The sequence below is a fragment of the Carassius carassius genome, chromosome 40, assembly GCF_963082965.1.
Source record: "Carassius carassius chromosome 40, fCarCar2.1, whole genome shotgun sequence".
Lineage (NCBI taxonomy): Eukaryota > Metazoa > Chordata > Actinopteri > Cypriniformes > Cyprinidae > Carassius > Carassius carassius.
Window position 1 is genome coordinate 25,681,150 of NC_081794.1, and position 23,125 is coordinate 25,704,274.

At 37.2% G+C, this 23,125-nt stretch overlaps 1 protein-coding gene and 1 long non-coding RNA gene across 4 annotated transcripts in view; one reads left to right on the forward strand and one right to left on the reverse strand.

Annotated features, from left to right (window-relative positions):
- Positions 1–23,125, forward strand: part of LOC132122466 (cadherin-18-like) — a 185,381-nt gene that overhangs the window by 149,857 nt on the left and 12,399 nt on the right. For all 3 annotated transcript variants that reach the window (XM_059532755.1, XM_059532756.1, XM_059532754.1), the window contains 3 exons: positions 7,372–7,508; positions 11,712–11,833; positions 14,188–14,305. In XM_059532755.1, coding sequence (XP_059388738.1) covers positions 7,372–7,508; positions 11,712–11,833; positions 14,188–14,305 — 377 coding nt within the window. The remainder of the gene's footprint in view (positions 1–7,371; positions 7,509–11,711; positions 11,834–14,187; positions 14,306–23,125) is intronic.
- LOC132122467 (uncharacterized) lies at positions 4,663–5,833 on the reverse strand. Its single transcript, XR_009426384.1, has 3 exons — positions 5,577–5,833; positions 4,934–5,386; positions 4,663–4,812 (listed from the first exon to the last, which is right to left on the reverse strand). It is a non-coding gene; the product is annotated as an uncharacterized LOC132122467 (long non-coding RNA).

Below are 23,125 nucleotides of genomic sequence, written 5' to 3' on the forward strand. Positions count from 1 at the left end.
TCTCATTGCACACACACACGCATACACCCATACACAAACACTCGTTTGGATTATTTATTTTGTTTTTTTTTTCTTCTTTTCTCTTGTTTCCTTTTTTTTCCTTTGAAAATTGAACATGGAAAAACTGAGTTGGAAAAAGAAACTAACTTTAAGACACTCATGAATCAAGGACTCTCGTGATTTTGTGCTTGTTTATGAAATCTTGAATTGAACTTGAACAGCAGTCTACTTACTTTCTGTTTACACTATTTATTCTGTCATTTGTAATGTGAAGTAACGAAAAAAATACAAATGGTGTGAAAATTTTACTTCATGTAGTTTTTTTGGGAAAATAATGTTTTCTTAAAATATGTTTGTTTTTTTTTTTTTGATTTTTTGTTGTTGTGTAACAGTGGCTTGAGCTATTTACGGGGAAACTGAAATTAATTACGACTATGTATATTTTTTTTTTCCTTGACAAGTTTTGCTTGTCTGGCACCGAACAATTTGAATTAAATTTATATTTATTAAATGAAATTTTAATTGGGGCAGCCACCGTTACATAAGTGGCGTCCAAACAGGGACTTGAAACTTAAACACTTAAATAAACCTGGACGACTTGAAACCAAAACACTTAGATAAACCTGGACGACTTGAAACTTAAACATTTAAACCGTGACCACTTAAACGGGTCACTTGAACTTTGAATTAGAGTTTCCCCTAAAGGATTACTTAAGCGTTGGTTATTGTCACTTAAAACTGCCTATTTTTTTGTTTGTGAACTTGCACGTTGTTAAATATATAATTGTGTTACCCCTTAGTTGTCTTGCTGCTAAACTGATTGACCTAATTAATGTGAAAGCTGTGGAAATAATAATTTGTGTTATTGAAATCTAATTATTGATTTGTGAAATTAAGTGAATTGTAGTGTGAATTGGACAACTGGACAGACATTTCACACAGAGTATTCTGTTGCAATTTATTTTTTCAAACTTTTATACATTGTTTTTTTTTTCACTCAACTTACATTTCCCTATATTGTTACACTGACTACACATACATGGACAATCAAACATGGCTACCACTCCTCTCTCTCCATCCACTTTTGTGGAGATTGAACCACCGGCACCCGATGTTGCTACCCCAGTCTGGCCTCCAGCTCCTCGTCCTCTACTTTCTCCACCTGGACTCTTTCGTGTTCCTCTCCATGTCACTCCTACTCAATCCAGCACTACTGATGTACCAGGAACCCAGGTGCGGTTTGCAACTTCACCACTAGCTGGCAGTACTCCTGTTCAACCCTTCATCTTGGAGCAGGAACCGAATGGCGACCCTATGCAGATATGTACATTACTTGAGCCTTCATCTCTATCTTCAGCGGCACAGCAGGACTTGCCTGGTATCCTATCAACTCCTATCAACTGGAAAAGGAATGCATCAACTCACTCAAGTTAAAGAGAACTGGGACACGTTGACACAACATATGCAAACCCATGAGAAAACCATTGGTGAACTTGCCATAGAACTTAAAACCCTGTCTGCACGCCAAGACAGCCTGATTACTAACCTTGCTGATAAACTCAAGCACAATCAACAAGAAGTGCTCACCCACATTTCTGAAAGTAAGAAGCATGGGAAGGAAGAGGCTGATCAACCCACTAAATCACTTAAAGTTATGGTTTCTGATGAACTTCACAAAGCTAAGACTACATATGTGTCTGAAGTGCGGTTAATGATCGACCAACTTCAAATGGAGCTTCAGCAAGACATCAAATCCCACCTGGTAAACCATCAAAGAAATCATGATCAGTTGTCTACAGAGCTCACCCAGTGTTACCCAAATTACCAACACATTGTGTGCAACTGTAAAAAGCTTACAAACTGAACTTGATAGAAGACTCGAAAAGCAAGAGAAACAAATGACTGACCTGCAGACAAGAGATTACTCGCCTTTACCTCTTAACGCTCCAGTTTCAGCTGTATCACCAGTGACCGCTCCTTTACTTCCTGCTCCTGTTGTAAAGAGTGATCATCTTAAGATTACATTTCCTACTTTTGGGAGACAGTCAGATGACATGGACCCCTTGCTCTATCTAACTCGATGTCAGGATTTCTTAGTTTTACATCCTCTTACTGATGCTGACATCCTGGCCACTTTCCGCACTGTTCTTTACGGTACTGCCCGGGACTGGTGGGAAGTTGCACGATCCTCAATAACCACGTGGGAAGAATTTGAAGCTCCTTTCCTCTCTGCTTTCCTCTCAGAGAATTATGAAGATGAGCTGGCTGAACGGGTAAGGACAAGAACACAGGGAGAAACAGAGAGCATTAGAGACTTTGCATTTACGTACAGAGCTCTCTGCAAAAGGTGGAAGCCCACTTTGAATGACAGTGAATTGGTGAAAATGATAAAAAAAAAATTTTGATCCCCTATCTTGCTAGCCAGATTCGCAGTCGGGTGAAAACAGTCAATGAACTTGTGAAATTAGGCCAACAGCTGGAAAAAGACTACGAACAACAACTGCAATATGAAAAACGTGTGAGTTCTAAGCAACCCTTATCCATGCCTCAAAGACCTATTACCCACCACCCGGCAGAGAAGCCTTTAGTGCAATGCTGGCGATGTAAAGGCCATCACTCACCTGGCAGCTGTCCTCACTTTGTCTCTTCTCAGTCCCAGTCACCTCAGTCCACCAGCCAACACCTTTCCTCTAATAGCAAGTGGACAACATTTCCAGCTTCTAAAGGTACTGGTCCATCTGGCAATCGCTCTGTGTCTGCCACCTTTCCTCAGAAGTCACCAACAACTGGTAAGAAAGCACCACCTACTGAAATTGTTCCACAACAGTTAGTGATACCACTCTGTATTGGTACCTGGAAGGGAAAAGCCATTGTTGATAGTGGGGCTAGCTACACCCTTCTACATGAGAATCTCTGGAAGGAACTCACTTCACAAAAACTCAATCCATGGACCCAGGGTCCACTCTACCTCACCAATGGGGAAGCAGAAATTCCTTTAGGTTGGATAAACATGCCAATCACCTTACATCAAAAAATATTCTCCATATCTGCTGTTGTTCTATCAGCCAAGCCCTGGCCTATGCAGTCGTGTTAGGACTGGACTTTATCTTCTCCAGTGGGCAGCAGATCAATGTGGCAGATCAAAAATATTCATTTCAGTCCAATCCTAAAGAGTATTATCCTTTCCAGCCAACAAATGCCAGTGTACCATTTATCAGCTCCCAACATCCAAAGGGAAAGATTGGAAATAAAAACTCCAACAGTCTCTCTCTACTATCTTCTGTTCCACCTCCTCAACTTAACATGTTTCAACCAGCCTACCTGGATGACAAGACCCTAATTGACACTGCTGTACAGCATGCCCACTTACCTCAAGAAGGGAAGCAACAGTTACTGCAGATCCTCGAGTCAAACCCTCAGGTTTGTTCTCTTCGTCCGGGACGTACTGAAGTTACACAGCATCACATATATACTACCCACCAATTACCTATAAAACAAAGACCATACCGCACAACACCTGCCAAACAAGCTGTCATTACAGAGCAACTGGAAGAGATGTTGACTGCCGGCATCGTAGAACCATCACATTCTGGATGGGCCTCACCTGTCGTCTTGGTCCCTAAAAAAGACGGAAGCCTTAGGTTTTGTGTGGACTACAGGAAAGTTAATGCCATTACAGAGAATGATGCTTACCCTTTACCCAACATCACTGAGATCTTAGAGTCACTATCTAGAGCGGCCATCTTTTCCACGATTTACCTTAACAGTGGCTACTGGCAGGTGAACATGGATCAAGAAAGTAAACCAAAAACTGCTTTCACAACTCCATCAGGACTGTTTCAGTTTAATGTTATGCCGTTTGAGTTAAAAAATGCCCCAGCAACCTTCCAAAGACTAATGGAGACTGTTCTAGGAGAATTGCGTGGAAACATCTGCTTTGTCTACATTGACGACATAATTATTTACTCACCATCTGTAGCCCAGCACTTCTCCGACCTCCAGGCTGTTCTTTACAAACTGCAAATGGCTGGCCTCACCATTCATTTAAAAAAAGCAAGTTCTGTCTTAAAGAAATAACCTTTCTGGGACACGTTGTCAACGTCCAAGGCATAGCTGCAGACCCAAGTAAAGTGGAGGCTATACGGGAATACCCTGTGCCCACCAACATCAAGGAGGTCCAGCGCTTCCTGGGGTTAGCCGGGTGGTACCACCGGTTTGTACCAAACTTCTCCAGGATCGCTGAACCCATCAATGCACTGAAAAAAAAGGATGTTCATTCCTCTGGTCACAACAATGTCAGCAAGCCTTTGAACATTTGAAATGCTGTCTAACCTCTCCTCCCATTCTTGGCCATTCGGACCTTCAATTGCCTTTTACTGTTTACACTGATGGCAATGACACTGGTTTGGGTGCTGTGCTGACCCAGCACAAGGAAAAGAGTTTAGAACAAGTTATTGCTTATGCCAGCAGAACCCTGAACAAAGCGGAGACCAATTACAGAGCCACCGCAAAAGAGTGTTTGGCTGTAATTTGGGCCCTGGAAAAATGGCAGCACTACCTAGAGCACAAATTGTTCACTGTCATCACAGACCACTCAGCATTATAATGGGTAATTTCTTCCACAAAAAAAAACAAGAGTCGCCTCATCCAGTGGGCCTTGCGACTTCAGAGATTTGATTTTATCATTGAATATCGCAAAGGAAAACTAAATATGGCACCTGATGCTCTGTCTCGGATTTGTACCAGTTATAACCTGTACACCAACCAACACCAGCAGGAGAATGCTGAGCTTCCGATGTCTCCAGCCACAATCTGGGAGGAACAGCACAAAGACCCTCACATCATCAAAACACTTAAAGCACTTGCAGAAAATTATTCCCCTCTAAAAGATCAGTATGAGATAGTGGAAGATAAACTCTATCACAAAACTCACCTGCCAAACAATCAAGTTCATTACAGAGTGTACATTCCTAACAGCCTTGTGTCGTCCATTCTACACCACTACCATGCGAATCCCTGGAGCGGTCATGTAGGTATTTATAAGACCTACAAGTGTATCCATGATGTTGCATTCTGGCCTGGAATGTGGACTGACATAAAACACCATGTTAAAAAATGTATCAAATGCCAGACTCTTAAGGGAGAAAATCAGAAACCTGTGGGCAAACTACAACAAGTCACCACCACCCATCCCAACGAGATGCTTGGAGTGGACATTATGGGCCCAATGCCACGCAGCACAAAGCAAAATGAGTACCTCTTAGTCGTAGTAGACTATTACTCCCGGTGGGTGGAATGTTTCCCCATGCGCAACGCTAAAGCTCAGACTGTTGCGTTACTTCTTCGGAAGGAAATTCTAACCCGTTGGGGGGTACCGGACTTCATTCTGTCGGATAGAGGAACACAATTCGTGTCATCACTGTTCAGAGAACTCTGTCAAAAGTGGAGGATCGAACCTAAATTGACGACATCATACCATCCACAAACAAATATGACAGAGAGGCTAAATCGTACGCTCAAATGCATGATTTCAGCCTATGTGTACAATAATCACAGGAAATGGGACCAATACTTACCGGAACTCCGTTTCGCTATTAATTCAGCTGTCCAGGAAACGATTGGGATGACCCCTGCAGAGCTTCATTTGGAAAGGAAACTGCAAAGTCCCATGGACAAGTTGTTACATGGCAAGAATATAACTCCAGACTGTCTATCTTATGATACAGTCCACCATCTAACTGAGCTTCAGACCAAGGCCATGGAATGCTGCAGAAAAGCACAAAAGAGACAGCTTCGGAATTATAATAAAAAAAGACGAGATGTCACATACAAGGAAAAGGATCGTGTGTGGATGAGGACTTTTCCCCAGTCTAGTGCACAACATCACTTCACTGCAACATTGGTTTAGAAATGGAAAGGCCCTTACCGTGTCATAAAGCAGATGGGTCCATTGAACTATCGAGTAGCGCTAGAGTCCACTGGCGAAGATGTTCGCATAGTGCATGTGTGCAGCCTGAAACCATGCTTTCCCACGGCTGAAGAGCTGGAAAGCCAGGAGAAGAAAAGACCAAATATTCAATGAATCGTCTGATGAGGAGGAATTCATTGGATTTTAAATATGATTCATATTTCCAAAACCATAGGTTGTTTTCTCCAGGGAGGGAGAGTATGGCGATTTGGAAGAAATCCATGCCAGCTTTTAATTTTTTCTAATGGACGGAAATCAATGAGGAAATTTAATATAAAAGAGAGTTAGAAACGGAAGAGGAGGAGGGAAGTAAAAACAAAACACACATGTAGGTTGTATCGGAATGGGACGCACGCTACCTGAAGGTCATTGCTGTTCTTTGCTGGAATCTCTGTGCATGCGCTGACTGGGTGCGATCGCCGAAGTGTCGGAGAAATTGAGCTCTACTGCATGGTTCGGTCGCCTGCCTGGGGCAACACAATCCAGTCTGGTTCGTTCGCCTACCTCAGGTACTAGTAATGTTGTCCATCATTTGTTAACCTCACGTCAAGTCTCCAAACTCTGTCCCCGGCCCAGGATTAGCGGCTGCTACACAGACTTCACACAGCCACCACACACACACATATAATCTCATTGCACACGCACACGCATACACCCATACACAAACACTCGTTTGGATTATTTATTTTTCTTTGTTTGTTTTTTTTTCTTCTTTTCTCTTGTTTCCTTTTTTTCCTTTGAAAATTGAACATGGAAAAACTGAGTTGGAAAAAGAAACAAACTTTAAGACACTCGTGAATCAAGGACTCTCGTGATTTTGTGCTTGTTTATGAAATCTTGAATTGAACTTGAACAGCAGTCTACTTACATTCTGTTTACACAATTTCTTCTGTCATTTGTTATGTGAAGTAACGAAAAAAATACAAATGGTGTGAAAATTTAACTTCATGTAGTTTTTTTTTTAAATAATGTTTTCTTAAAATATTTTTTTTTGTTGTTGATTTTTTGTTGTTGTGTAACAGTGGCTTGAGCTATTTACAGGGAAACTGAAATTAATTACGCCTATATATACATTTTTTTTCCTTGACAAGTTTTGCTTGTCTGGCGCCCAAACAATTTAAATTAAATTTACATTTATTAAATCAAATTTTAATTGGGGCAGCCACCGTTACATAATGCTTCTCTGCTGCAGTTTTCTCCTTGCTCTTTCATCATGTCTTTCTTTCTTTCTTTCTTTCTTTCTTTCTTTCCGGGTTTCACATCCCAGTCATGTTTAGCAATAGAAGCTATAGGACAATTATGCACATCCCAACTGTCTTTGCTCTTAATGCAACAGCTATGATATAGAGGGGTGAAAGATGGAAAAGTTCATGCAGTATTCATGCTCTCTCTTCTATATTTAGGTATTTCATCGAGCGGAGAGAAGACAAAGAGGTGTATTTCGATATCGAATCCATCAGCGGAGTCATTAGAACCACTCAGCTCCTGGACCGCGAGGATACGCCCTGGCACAACATCACTGTCATGGCAACAGAGGAAGGTGGGTACCAGAAACCCTGCTGGTTGAGCTTTAATAACTCGCAAATTGGTTTGCCAAGAAAGTCTCGGCAATAAACAGCTCGTGCACTCATGAGAAGCAGTCTGCCATTCGCTTTCTATCTTTGAAAATCGCTCGCCCTCCCGCTGCTGTGAAAGCAACTCTTCTGGCCTGTTAATAGTCAAAGATTGCACCTCTAAGCACATAAGGAAAAGTTAGCTCAGAAATGAAAATTGTGGTTATTAACTCACTCCTAGTGTTGTTCCAAACGTATTGTGACTTACTTTCTTCTGTGGGAAGAGAAAAAAATGACGACTGTCGGTGTTATTGTTGTTGTTGTTGTTGTTGTTTTCCCAAGCAATTAAAATGAATGGGCTCAAAAGCTTTCAAACTTCAAAATGGATCCAGAAGCACTGTTAAATATCATTAAAGTCATCTAAATGGCTTGTGTGCTATATTCTGCTGCTATACAGTCTCAATATAGTTGTAGATGTTGTTGACTCATAATATTCTCCTCCAGTGAGCTGTTAATTGCTGTATCCAGATCCTTGATTGTTAAATTTGAGAACCAGTTCAGTCTGTTTTATTACTGGATCTTTCATATCATTTTTTTTCAACCAGATTCATTGAAAGATTAAAATAATGATTATTCCAGACTGAACATTGCTACTCTTTTGAACACACTAGATGGGAAGATTTAAAGCCCCTCCTGTGGTCAAAATTAGTTTTTTAATGTTGTTATCATGTCTAGCTGGTGTTTTTAACGGGCTCAAATGATGCGATTTCAAGGTTTCCTTTCTCTTTGAAGTGTTACAACCTGATATATATATATATATATATATATATATACATATATATATATATATATATATATATATATATATATATATAATATATATACAACCTGTGCATAGATAAGATCCATGAAGTTGCAAAGACTAAAGTCACTAAACCAAAGGGGTAAAGGTTCTAAAATCTTTGTAATAATTATTTTATTGTTATTAATGTATTAATATGTATTACTTAATTTATTTGTATTATTATTGTTTATTTAATTCATTTATTATTTTACATTTTCTTATTTATTTTGAAGTCTACCAGGGGGTGGGACGGGTTGGGATGGGTTCTACAGGTGCTTCTCAATAAATGAGAATGTCGTTGTAGAGATAGTAAATTGGTGGGTTTTTGTTAAATGTGAGCCAAAATCTACTTCAGTCTGTGTGCATTGAATTTATTTAATACACGAGTTTCGCAATTTAAGTTGAATTACTGAAATAAATGAACTTTTCCACGACATTCTAATTTATTGAGAAGCACCTTTGAAAGATTGGTTGTATATGATTTCCCAGATGATAAAAATCACAGGCAGTAATGTAAATGTAGTCATGTGACTCTCCTGCTGCAGATTTTATCAGAGTAATTACCCTTACTCCCAGCACCAATGAAACACATTCAGGCTTCTATAGGATAATCATATTCTACCATGTTCACATATCCAGCATGGGAATGAAAATTCAAACATCGCTTTAATATCTCACTTATTTTCCCTAGACAACAATGAAATCAAATGGAGACTATGTATAACTCTGCTGCTCATGCAGAGATATGCATTAATCTCCTGGAGAGGCTCATAAGACATCTTAACTGTCTCAGACTGTGCTAAGATCTGTGTTCATCAACATTTTAGATCCAATTCATCTATGCATTCAGCAGATGCTTTAGTTTGCTCTGCTTTCAAGGTATATTTCATAACCACATTATCTGAGATATGTAACACTATACTATAAACTGTACTTTTTGTAAACTGCTGTCTCATTTGAATTTGATATTGAATATTTCTGAAAATCACAATCAAATCTGAGCTATGAAAGTGCAATAAAATGTGTAAACACAAAACAAATATCCCTGAAGGTAAATACGGAAAATGACGGAACACTAAATCACATTTCTGATGTTGTTTTGATGCGTTTGTGTCTAACATTGTTGTATGCAATCACAGATTCATTGAAGGAAGGAAGTCGATTTTTTTCTTAATTTTTTTAACTAATGGTGAGTTTTGTTGCCATGGCGATGGCTTTGCCGTTAAAGGCTTCCTTCTGAGAAATATTCGTTTGTGGTCCCGCTGTGGGTGTGATTTCATGTTAGAGTGCTCGTTAGTGAGAATGACGAGGGAGAGGAACTCACTTGGCCTGGATGCTTATAAGTCGTCTCAGCAATTATATTGCATTTAACAGTAGTTTTGCTATTGACAAGATAGCATGTTATTGTATTAGCCAGTTGTGGTGCATGAGTGTTCGGCATTATACAACTGATAGATCTGGCCTTTTTTGATTTGATCTGATAGATCTTAGACAACCTACGCTCTGCTCACATCAAATATAGAGCACAACAGTGAGAGACAACTTGTTTTGGTTCAAAATGTCTTAAAGACACTACCAAACCAGCTTTAAGATGAATCAGATATGGCCACATACACACTGTAAAATTTTGGGAGTGACAACCACATTTAAATACTGCTGAAAATGTTTAACTAAACCACTGTCAACAGAACCATCGTGTTTTGTTTATGTTTTGAAGGCAGCTTCACAGAGTGCACTTTTGAAGTGTAGCCATGTCCTCTTATTATAAGCTCATAAAATCATTAAGTTATAGGGATTAACATAAAACTAGTTAAGTTAATAAAGTAGGTGGGGGGGGGTTGTTTACATGGTTATATTAAATAATTGAAGTAACTTTGCACATTGCTCACTTATATTACATTACACCTGTAGTTGTCCATGCGATGTGTGTCACGCTGTCGGAATGGAACAAAATGCATGGATAGCAAAATAAAGCATTAGCTACCTCGCAGCACACTAGACAATTTTTTTTTCGCTCATACTGTACTGTCCTTGAAAATCCACATTTATTTGACTTCCTGCCATTTTTAGATGATTGTTTGTTGTTTTAATTAGGTCTTGGTGGTTCTAATTCTTTAATTGCCAATTTATCCTTATTGCTTTGATGACTGAATGATATTTCTCTCAAAGACATAATAGAATGCATCTGCGCTGAGGTAACGTTCTCCATGATGTCGATCAAATTCAACTGACAACTGAATTTTAGTTGGCATAACTGTTTTTTTTTTCCTCACATTTGATAAAGATATTAAAGTAGTTTTTCTTTTTTGTTAAAATTCTAAATATGTTTTGAATATTATTGGATGTCACTGTTCCTGCCAATCCTTGCATAAGTTAAGGTTAAGCATGATGACGAAAGCACGTTAGTGCTAGCCCTCCCAGAACTCATAGAGATTGCATTGCAGTGCCTGCAGTTTGAAAAAAATGATCTTTGTGTGGAAGTCTATGAGAGCACTCGGGGCTATTCTCAGTCTCACAGGAATCTCCAAGTAATTTGAAAAGACCCTAACAGAATGTAATGTATCTTGTTAATTACTCAATTTGTAACTGCACAGAATATTTTTATGTCCTTCTTGTGGACCTGTTTTTAATTTATGAGCATTATAATGTCTTGTTAATTCCTGCGTTTTTGCATTTATAGTGTTTTGATTCAAATTAATGTAATCTGTATGAGGCCGACTCACTGAGAATTGCTATTAGATGATTTAGCCAATTTGTAAGCAAAATTATCCGGATTCCACCCAGGGATCGAGGAGTGCATGCAAATGTACATTTCTCTAAGAAGACACAGTTCAGATGTGTGTTCTTTTGAGACAGACTTGATAGAAATTTGCATGACCTGTGTTTGCTAATCAGGAATTAATTGGTTATTGCCATGTTATTTTTAATGTCATTTGATATTCAGCAAAACTATATGCCAGTTAACTAATGTCCCAGTCCACATAGAACCTGTGGTTAACTCTAATTATCTTGATGTAGTTTTCTGCAGATTTTTTTTCTAATTTGAAATCAATGAAAACAATGTGAAAAACCTTCTGAGAACTTTGAGAAGTCATGCTTCTCGTGTGATATGTCCAAGTGATTTTTGTTGCTTAAGCACTTTAAAGTCACCAAAGATGGGTTTAATTTATAAATAAAAGGATGGATCGATGAGACGATGGCTTAATGTTTCAATGGATAGTCGAATCTCCATTACCATTGTCTTCAGTGCAAAAATGCTGCTTGATGTTCATGAAGAACTTTTCTTGTTGTTCAGATATTTTTCTGATGTTTTTCCACATACTGCAATGTTTTCTTTTGTTATCAGACAATCCCAGTCTTCAGAGCCATGTGCCCGTTACAGTGCAGGTCCTGGATGTGAACGACAATCCTCCAATGATCAACACAGAAGAGGAGATCATCATCTGTGAAAGCACCAGGGCAGGACAGGCAAGTCCCACAAGGGTCGAACTGTTTCTCTGTCTCACATTCTCTATGACACCTTCAGTCCCTGACAGAGAAACGAGGAAGGCCGAACAGCTAAAGTACAGAAACTGACTGCTGTTTTAATCATTTTACTTATTAAAGAGCTTAATTAATATGAATGTGATGCATAAATATGTATTTTTGTGATTAAAAATGCGAGCAGTTAGTTACTATATTAACAACAGTTACTGTTAAGTTGGTCATCTGAAAGATTATAATATGGTTTTGATCAATATGGATTTACATATCAGCCTGCACGAAAAAGAAAAAAAAAGTCCCTTACAAACAGCAACAGTTTCCTGCCATGAATGGTGTAGAGAAGAAAGCGTGAATATTAAGAGGGGCTGAAATAGAAAAATGGAAGGGGGTTATAGGAATGCTAATCATCTCTCAATGAGAATAAAAATCTGATCAACAAAGCGTGACAGCTCTGACTCACTAAAGCATACTCCTATTTTCCTACCCACACTTTTCCATTTAATTTTGAAATGCTGTTTTTCACCAGCAGCCCAAAGAAAGAGAGGGATGAGAGCGAGAGAAAATGAAGGACAGATGAGGTCAAGCCTATTTTAATATCCCCTGTGTTCTCAACATAAAACAGTACATCCAATTCCAGAAATTATCCACACTACATTATGGGAGTAGCCAGTGCTTCTGTGCACTTTGCATGTGATTTAAGTGGAATGTGTACTTTCTGCACCACTAGAATCATCAACCTGACTTCAAAAATAAAGACCATTTTCAAACAGGTGATGCAAACTCCCCTGCCTGCCATTAGTTGAAAAAACAGATGGTCCCGCCCCCAGAGTCACATAATTTGTTGATCTGGTGATGCTGAGCCTCAGTCTAGCTGGTTCAAAGAAACAGTTAAATGTTTTGCATGCGCCAGTTTAAACACTGTTTAGACATTTTGCCAAAATCCGCCTACAGATGTTTACTTACAGTTGATTGCATTTGAAGGGATACTCCACCCCAAAATGAAAATGTTGTCATTAATCACTTACACCCATGTCGTTACAAACCCGTAAAAGCTTTGCTCGTCTTCGGAACACAATTTAAGATTGTTTGGATGAAAACTGGGAGGCTTGTGACTGTCCCATAGACTGCCAAGTAAGTTACACTGTCAAAGTCCAAAAAAAAATATTAAAGACAAACAAAGCTTTTACGGGTTAGTAACGACATGGGATAAGTGATTAATGACAAAATTTTCATTTGTGGGGTGGAGTATCCCTTTAAGATGTAATGAATAAATATAACTGTTTTAACTGTTCTTGTAAGTTTGATTTTAATAAGAAGGGCTAATTTACAGCTTACACAACTATACGTTTGCTCAGTGTTAAAGCTGAAGCGTGTGCAAGTATATGTTCACACGTTCCTTCAGAAATCATTCTAATATGCTGATTTGCTGCACGCTTATTATCAGTTATCATCAGTGCTCAGTTGTTGTTAATGGTTCTTATTATTTTCAGTGTTGAAAACAGTTTTTGGTTCTTAACAGTTTTGTGAAAACCGACATATAATTTTCTTTTGTAATCTATTGTAACATTGTACATCACTGTCACTTTTTATTGAATTAAAGCAGTCTTGCTAAATATATATAGATATTTTCTTCTTCTTTTTTAATCTATTTTAATAAATAAATAAAGGGGAAAAAAGAAAAAAAAGAAAGAAATGCATTTATCAAAAGCGATATTAAAATAATTTATAATGTTTTTAAATATTTTATAAAATTGAATTATAAAATAATTTATAATGTTATAAAATATAACACATTTAACAGAGTAAACACAAAAAATGATCTAAAGACTAATATGCAAGTAATATGCATGCATTAACTTTAACAAATGGCATTGTGAATTTGTCAGACTTTTATCATTTCTGGTTTCAAACACATGAAAGACAATCCAGTCAAGGTTTCCTTCAGTCTGAACCTGTTCAGTTGGAAGGTATTGCTCTTTGCAGGGAGTAGAGCACAGGGATGTGCCACTCATAATGGACCACACTCAAGGAATCAAATGCCTGTTGGGTTTCCAAGACAACTCAGACCAACAAACCAGCTGGTTTTAATGCACAAAGCACACAGAATCCCACAGATGCTGAGATACCAGAAGAGATTTCAGAAGAGAACGAGAGGGGGTGGGTGAGGGAACAGAAGGAATCAAGCAAAACTATGTTCTGAGCTTTTGAACCCAGCTAATTAAACTTTTATTTAGGATGGTGGGTTTTCCGCACCACCTAACCGCTAACTATAAGGTCACTATAAAAAGAAAGTGTTTCTCATGTCATGTTTTTTTTTTTCTCGGTTCTGTTGATGGCAGGTCATTCAGACAATCACAGCTGTGGATAAAGATGATTTTGCCAATGGAAAGGGATTTTCCTTCTCTTTTCCTGGAGGAGTTCCTGCCAACCCTAACTTTACAATAAAAGACAATGAAGGTATGGATGTAGGGTGCAAAAAATACATTTATTTATTTATTTATTTATTTTTAATTTGCATGTCTTACAGTCATATATATATTTGAAGTGAACATGCATTTTTCTAGTTATTTTAACAGGTCTAAAATATTTAATCAGCTAGTTGTTCTTTGAGAGTGTAGTCTCTATAAAATGATATTTAAATATCCTTGTCTGGTAATCACAAACAACTGGAAATGTCATTAGTAAAATGTGTGGGAATCCTAATGGGCTTGTGTTAATGTCTGCAGTTTAATATTCTCTTCCATTAGAACATAAGGCACAAAGAAGCGTTCAGAAAATGTTCTCTGTGCATGCAATTTTCATTCGAGCTTTAATAATGAATTCACATATCCATGCTATTTAGGAAATGAAATATATATTTATTTACATTGGAAGAAAATGGCTGCAGAAGGCTTCTTATAGGATCAATAAACTTCACTGTTGATGTTGACCAATATTTAGGTTATAATTAAATGTTGACGGCAAGCTTAAGAGAGACGATTGATGAGAGTTTAGATGCAGACAGAAGTAAAAACCCTTATGCGTGATTAAAAGGTGCTGAGAAGTTAAATCAATGAGCTGTAATGGCATTTCTTTCAATGATCAATATCACCAAAACATTGGAGTTGTTTATTGCTCTTGCTCTATTTCTTCTTGTTCAGTGTTTGTTTTGGGAATCTGTGTGACATGAAGAATATGGGTTTGTTTTCATTGATTTTCATTGATTTAAGTCAACATGCAATCAACCTTTTCACTTCCCAGCTGTGTTTGGGTGAATTATTCACCCTTTTTAAACCCTGCATTAACAAACCAACCTGTAGTGGTTTGCCAGTTTTAGCTGGTCTTCTAGTCTGGTCAAAAATAAATAAAAAGTACCCAACACACCTCTAAACCAGCCAACAGATCAGAAAACCAGTTCATGCTAATTGCTAAATGTGTTTTTCAGCATCGGTTGTTCATTTAGACCCTCAACAAAGTGGCACCTTTATTCTTCACTGTGGCAGTATCACTTCTTGTGAGTCTGTGGCACCTTGGGTGAACTTTAAAGAGACTGGTGAAGTTTTTTGTACTCTTCCAGCCACTGCATTTCCAAAATGTAGCTCAAGCATGGTCGGCATGATTTATTTCCCTCATCCCTGTCCCTCGCTGTCAAAGAGCACCGGTATTCCTTTTGAGGGATTATGGGTCTAACCTCGCACAGTAGTTCAGTCCCCGTTGCTGTAGAATGAATTACCAGCTCTCTAAACTACTGAACCGACGGCCTTAATGCAATACTCACACAGATGGCTGCGGGCTGGAGGTTACCATGGAGACCGCTTTTATCTGAAGTGTGCTGCTCCTGGGTCTAAATCTGGACCCTGAAACCAGTAGGGGATTGAAGAAAGGATGGGGAAAGGTCTTAGAAATCAGTTTCTGAAGGATATTTGATTAAGTTTTTCTTAAAGTTCATATTTATTTTGATTAGGGTTGACAATTTAATTAATAAGAGCAGGCACAATTCATAAGTTCAAAATCAACTTATTGGAGGAAACATACGCAATTTATGTATTTTTCGTAGTTGTACTACTTTAAACTTGACACAGGCAATGAGCATAGTGTAAGCTGCTGAAAAACAATTAGACTTAATAAAAGAAGGCAAAAATCTAACTTTGTACAATAATGAAAATTTTGCAGATAGATTACAAGAACACATACAGATAGTTTTGATTCCAAAATTGACTGATATTAAACATCATATCAAATAAAACACAATATATTGAAATTTAAAGCTGTTTTTATTCATTCAAAGAGTTTAATTGCCTGCCAAAATCTTGGGGAGGATATTGATATACACAATCAATTAATCTAATGAGCATAGCATATAATTAATTGGATTTGTTTTTTAATTGATTAACAATTAGTCATTTTAATCAGCATGAACAGATGGATTTTTTAGGGGTTATGTAATGTGAAATTTTAGGAAATAAAGAAGTTAATCTATTTTAAACTACAGTCTTAAAGCTGTTTTTCTTATCACACACACACACACACACATACATATATATATATATATATATATATACACACACACACACACATATATGAACAATATATGTGTGATTGTTCAATATATATATATGAACAATCAATTAATCTATTGAGCATAGCATATAAATGGATTCATTTTCTGATTAACAATTTTTCATTTTAATTTGCATGAACAGATGTTTTAGGGGTAGTGGATGATACTGTTATTTATTTATTTTTGTAAATAAAGAAGTGAAAATGTATTTTAAACAACAATTAGATATCAATGTCAATAAAGATGTTTTTGTCCATTCAAAATAGTGGAGTTGCCTGCCAAAATATCTCCATTCTTAGCATACCTTGATATACACAATCAGTTAATTTATTCAGCATTGTGTGCAATTAATTAGATGCATTTTATTTATTTATTTTTAATCTACTTGAACTGTTAAGAACAGATGGATATTTTAATGGGTAAAACATGACATGAAATGCACTAATTAGAGTGCTACTATGTTGCTACTTTAAAAAGTAATTGCTGGTAAAGTTTGATCCCATGTTTCAAGATCAGTAGGGTAAAACAGAAGTGAGGCAGATCGATGTTACATTGGTAGACAGAATGATTTTGATAGTATTGTGAGTTCCACTCCTTTCTTATCGAGACAACTGCAGTATGGAGTTTACTTCATTTATCCAAGTGGTACTCAGTGCAACTCTCAGTCTCTCTGTCTACTTCTCACACGGTTTCTCTGTCTTTAATCTCTCTCCACTGGGACACGCCACTGTTTACCGGTCTAAGAATTATCAGCTCTTGCCACGGGTGGTCGATGTCTGTGTGCGCTGCTCTTATTGTGTCTGTAGAGAGACTGCGAGTAAGTGAAGCCCCCTTGTCTACGAAGACCCAAAGTGCTTCAAATTTAGTAATAATACCACTTTCCCATCTATACAAGTGCTGTAAAAGAGCAAATAGGTCTTTATGGAGGTTCTTTAGCTCTTTGTATCTAAATGGCTGCTTTGTGGTGAAAAGTAAACACATTTTAACGGTGCCTTACTTTTCTACCTTTGACTTTTTGAGGCATTCAGTGGAATTACCCAAGCACTACAAAATAAATATAATTTCCCTCCTTCTCCATTTCTTGATTTATAGGTGCAAATTTATTTGCTACGCACTGAAGGGGAGGCTAAATGGACTAAATTATTGTCTGTTCACGTTTTGCTTTATGAACACTGTCTCTGTGTGAATAACAATGTAAGACTGAGGGCCCCAGAGTACAAAGTGGGACCCTTGCACAGATATTCAGTTTGATTATGTTCTCTAGTCACTTGCAGTTTGTAGTGGAGCCAAGGGTAATTAGAAAGGTAATATTCATGAGCTAGCTTATGAATGGTATGGTCAAAAACATGCTGAAGGCATGCAAACATGAAATCTCAGAATAATTGGCATGCTAATCAGATCCACCTATGCACACATATACACTCAAACACCATCTTAAAGGAACAGTACACCCAAAACTTGTCTTTATTTATTTATTCATTTATGTGCACACATGTACATAAACTAATAAACAATGACAAGATTTGGGTAAATAAATATATAGTCAATATATTTGTCGGTAATTTTGAGAAAATATATATGCTTTTTTAAAATGTCAAGAATTTTAAAGCATATACCTTATTTTTTATTCTACAGAATAATGCAAATGAGTTTGGAACAATATGAGGGTGAACATAAAAGAGACAGATTTTTATTTCTGGATGAACTTTCCCTTTAAGTGGATATCTCTACCAAAAATCCCAGATATAATTGTACGTTTTTTTGTTGTTTTGTTTGGTTTTCCCACACCTCATTATTTCTCACTTCCATCCGCTATTGTTACTTTTCTCTCTTTCTCTCACTCTCTGTCTATCCCTCCTGTTTCCCATCTGTTTCTGAAATACCTATTTCCATCAGCTTTCTACGCCTGTATCTTTAGGCCTTTAAAGAGACATGATTCTCTTGTCTGACGCTGCCTTGTTTTAATATGCAGTCAGCATCTAAGAAGGCTTTTCTTATATTGGGTGTCATTCAGTTGGTGGGTGTCTGGACAGGAAACCAGATAGACTGTAAACCAAGAGGTAACAGGATAAATGAGTCATTATCTAGAAATTAGGATCATTATTATGATGATAAACACGATAAAGCCACTTCCTAAGAGGAGGATGATGATCGTAATGCAATACAGTCTGAAGATAACATAATGAGTAATAAGTGACCAGATGACCATGATGAAACATGTGAATATCTTTTCAATATAATGCAAGTAAAAAGGTCTAGAGGTGATTCATAAGACTCATATGATAGCTTTGTGTGAGAAACAAACAGTAATTTAAGCCATCTTTATCTATTAACCCATCATCTGGCCTAGTTTCTGGTGCTTTTACAAAAGCTTGAAAGGTGTGTGATTCATGATCTTTATTTTGAGTTGAATCATTACAGTGAATCAGTTCACAAACCTGAATGATTCAGACTCAGTTTAGTAATGTAGATTATTTATGAATAACAAATTTAATTCTTCTTGGAATTACTTTCTGTTTGTTCACTTGATAACTACCATGGATCGAGTAGCTTCTATTTGGTTAAACTGCAGTTTTTAAGTATCTTAATCTAATGTAACTAATGACCGTGATATTTATCAGTATGGAAATGAAGGCCGGTGGTCTGGATTACATCATGAGTGGTGCATGAAGAAAAGAGCTGGGGGCCTTTATCTGTCTCCACTCTCTCTCATTCACACACATACTGTTTGCTATAGCTCTAGATGGCCCTCAGGCAAACAGCAGGATCTTCAGGCTGCCCACAACACTTTTGCCTCCTATTGAGTTTAACGCCTGCTGGTGCTCAGGAGAAAAGAGCTCTGCTTACATACTGTTTACTCAAGGGTATAAGTGGTTTTTATTTCTCACTGTGTGGTTTTTATGAAAATTTAAATTAAATTAAAAATGTATGCATTTAGCAGACACTTTTATCCAAAGCGACTTACAGTGCATTCAGGCTATCAATTTTTACCTATCATGTGTTCCCAGGAATCAAACCCCCAACCTTGTGCTTGATAGCGCAGTGCTCTACCAATTGAGCTACAGGAACACTATCACAACTCTGTGGTAACAGCTTTGGTCTGGTTTGGAAAATGGTCTGTATATTGCCATTTATTTATTTATTTATTTATTTTTTTGTTTGAAGCAAAGACACCAGTATGTCTTGGGCATTTAATGGGAGCATTAAGTGTTATTGATGTTAACTGTCTTTTTAAATTAAATATTTCATATACTTTATTAATATGAGTGAGAGAGAGAGGCACAGGCATGGAGAGCAAGTCTGTTCTGTTTTTGTGAGTCGTATAGGGTTTTATGTAAAGTCATTTTTGCTCATCTGAACTGGATGGATAGAAATTATACAGAATTGATGAAAATCTCTAGATTTATTTATCATCCCATTATCATGTAAATATTTTAGCCATTGTTCTGCTTTCTGCATAGATTATCACTAATTAGTTCATTTTTGACTAAATTTTTTTGTTTCGGCAGCCATATCACCCTGTTGCCCAAGACTGGTCACCCACTGAAGCTAAGTAGGGTTGAGCTTGGGCAGTACCTGGATGGGAGACATCCTTGGAAAACTAGGTTGTTGCTGAAAGAGGTGTTAGTGAGACCAGCAGGGGGTCCTCACCCTGTGGTCTGTGTGGGTCCTAACAGCCCAGTTCAGTGATGGGGATACTATACTGTCAAAAAGCACCATCCTTTGGAGGAGACATTAAACTGAGGTTTTGACTCTCTGTGGTTATTAAAAAAAATGCCAAGACGTCTTTAAAAAAGAGTAGAGGTGTGACATTGGCATCCTAGCCAAATTTGCCATTTTGCCTTTGACCATGATTGATTCCTTAACAATCCCCATATCTGCTGATTGGCTTCATCACTCTGTTCTAGATTTCAGCCAAACAAAGATGTTCAAAATAAATTAGGTCTTTCCGGCTGGCACCTGGCTTGGGCTGTTTTTCAAAAGTGCTACCTTAAAATGTCAACCTTATTTATTTATTCATTACAGACGCTGAATTTAACTTCACAATTACTCAGAATTAGTCTTCCCTTGATCATTGTGTTGGTGCCAAATCATCACGATGACATTTTCTTTTCCCCTTTTTTTTCACAAGCAATTAAACCAGCACTCAGATCTCTAAACGACCCAGTTACTTTAATCGATCAATTGATTTCTGAAGGCATCTTTTCGCACGTTTGCATACAGAAGGACCTTTCTAGTACAGCCCCTCATCAGAGGAGTTGAAAGCTGTTGCTGTCAGGCTGCTGATATTTGAGAAATTTAATTAGTCGGAGTGTCACTCAGATATCCTGCCGCAGCAGTGAAGGTTGTAGTGTCGTTATGCGACAGAACGTTTTTTCCTATTCAAAGCTTTTTTTTTCATTACTTGTTTAAGGGTACTTGTTAAATCAGTGGATATTCTAACAGTATTGCTGAGGTTAGAGAATGTGGAGTATTGCAAATATATTTTTTTAAATTCTATTAAATACTTTAATTACTTTGATAACTTATTAACCACACTATGCCAAGGTTTTTAAGTTCTTTGAGGCCAAAAATCCACACTTTATAGGGTACAATGAAGGCTTCAGTAAATATGGCATTCAAAACTTCTATAATGTAATGTAATGTAACTTTTGGTAACACCTTATTTTGATACTTAGACATTCTACTAATTATAAGTTAGTTTGCAAATGACTTACATTCATTAATTTGCAACTACATGTCTACTAACTCTCATTAGAGTGTTCATAGTGTTAGGTTATGGTTAGTAGAAGTACTTAACGTACTTGCAAAGTTACTTACGCACTATCAAAAGAAAGTGTTAGCAGATATTAAGCAGACAGTCAACTAATACTATAATGACTTCTATTTGACAGTTACTAGTTATCTGTTACTAAAAGTTTTTCAATAGCCAAATAGTTGTCAGTGTTGTTATATTATTTATAGAGTAGACTATAATAGTACTTGAATATTTTGAATTGGCTTTTATAATATTATTTAAAAATTCTGAGATTTTCAGTTTTCATTTTAAATTTAGCTCTAGTAATTGTTATTTGCTTTTGGCAGTATATATATATATATATATATATATATATATATATATATATATATATGCTTTCAATATATATATTTTCAGTTTAGCTTAAATTTATTAATTTCAGTGCTTCAACTTAAAATAATTTAATTTACACTTTACAATAAGTTTCCATTTTTTTATTATTATTTATTTTATGTATTTAATTAATTAATTTATTTATTGCCTTCATTTGATAGGATAGTAGTTAGACAGGAAACAAAGTGGGGGGGGGGGCAGTATCAGGAAAGATCAGCTGGGACTCAAACATGGGACGCTCAAAGCGCAACGATGCTACATGTTGACACACTGCTGACAAGGCTATTTTACTTGTAGTTGCAGAAAATTTACGCTTTTTTATGGTTAATGTTAATATAATAAAAGTTACAGCAAAAATAGCAAATAAACATATTCTAGTATAGTACACCCACTTTTTTGTTATTGAATACTAAATGTCCTTTCATGTTGACTTTAAATGATTGTTCTCCTGTGCACATTTCAGTGCAGTTGCTAAGATGTTCTGTTGAGTTGTTAGGATGATTGTAGTCCTACAGTGCAACTCGGTGGAGTTTTTTGCCATCTGTTCCATCGCATGCCAGAGAAAATGCTTAAAAAGTCTGCTTGTAAAAATAACACCCCAAGAAGGTGTTTGAGGTTTTATTCATGTACAATTGGTGAAGTATGAATTATGTGCCGGAGTTTAATATTTTAGCTTTGAAGTTTGTTCAGATTCCTATCCTAGAGTATGAGCCATAGTAACAGTGCTGTTTTCCATATTAACCCTCCTGGGTGCACAGACTGTATTGCATAACAGACATTTGGGAGCTGCTTTTGACAAGGATAAATGATTAAAACGTTGGACTTAAAACAACCATGTAAATATCGAGCCGAGAAATAGCATGCACACCAAGCGCTTGCCAAACGTTTTTGTAGTAAGCAGTTTTTTCCATCAACTCACCCATTCAGAAACGGCCCAGTTTAATGGTTGAAATAAACAAAATGGCCCTTTTTCCTGCTGAAGTGGGCAAAATGTGACCTCCTGCTCCCCATGGGGCAGCAGTTTACCCCACTTCATATTAAATATGAATTAAAAGACCATGTGTGGGAGCTGGAAGCTGAAATACTAGTGACAAAATAACCAAATTCAGTTCTAGACACATTGACTTGTTTATCATATTCAAGTATTTCAAAAGCATCCATAATCTGCAACAAATAAATGAAATATATTCATCTGTGCAAAGAAGAGCCGATTGACATCGCAAGTGCTTGACATTTCAAATGAGCCTTTTGACAGAGTTGAGTTAAGCAGCGAATTGAAAACGATTTAATTGGCTATGGAGTGCTAGCCGCCAATCAAACAGCAGCTCATTAGCATAAACACATTACTTGACCATTCCTTTTAAAGTGGTTGGAAACGTTTTGTGGAGTGAGGTTGAGTAAGGCCTTGTTTTCCCCCAGATCGGTAGTAGGTTGGCTGTTTTCCGGACCGGGATGTTGGCAGATGTAAAGGTGGTGGTTTCAGTCTGGTTTTGTGTCCTGAACATACAGCTTATTTTCTAACATGTCAGTTTGAGCAGTGTTGCAGTGCAATTAGAGACAGCGTGCTGTCAGCCACCAGTGGGTGAGGACAACACGTCAACATAAA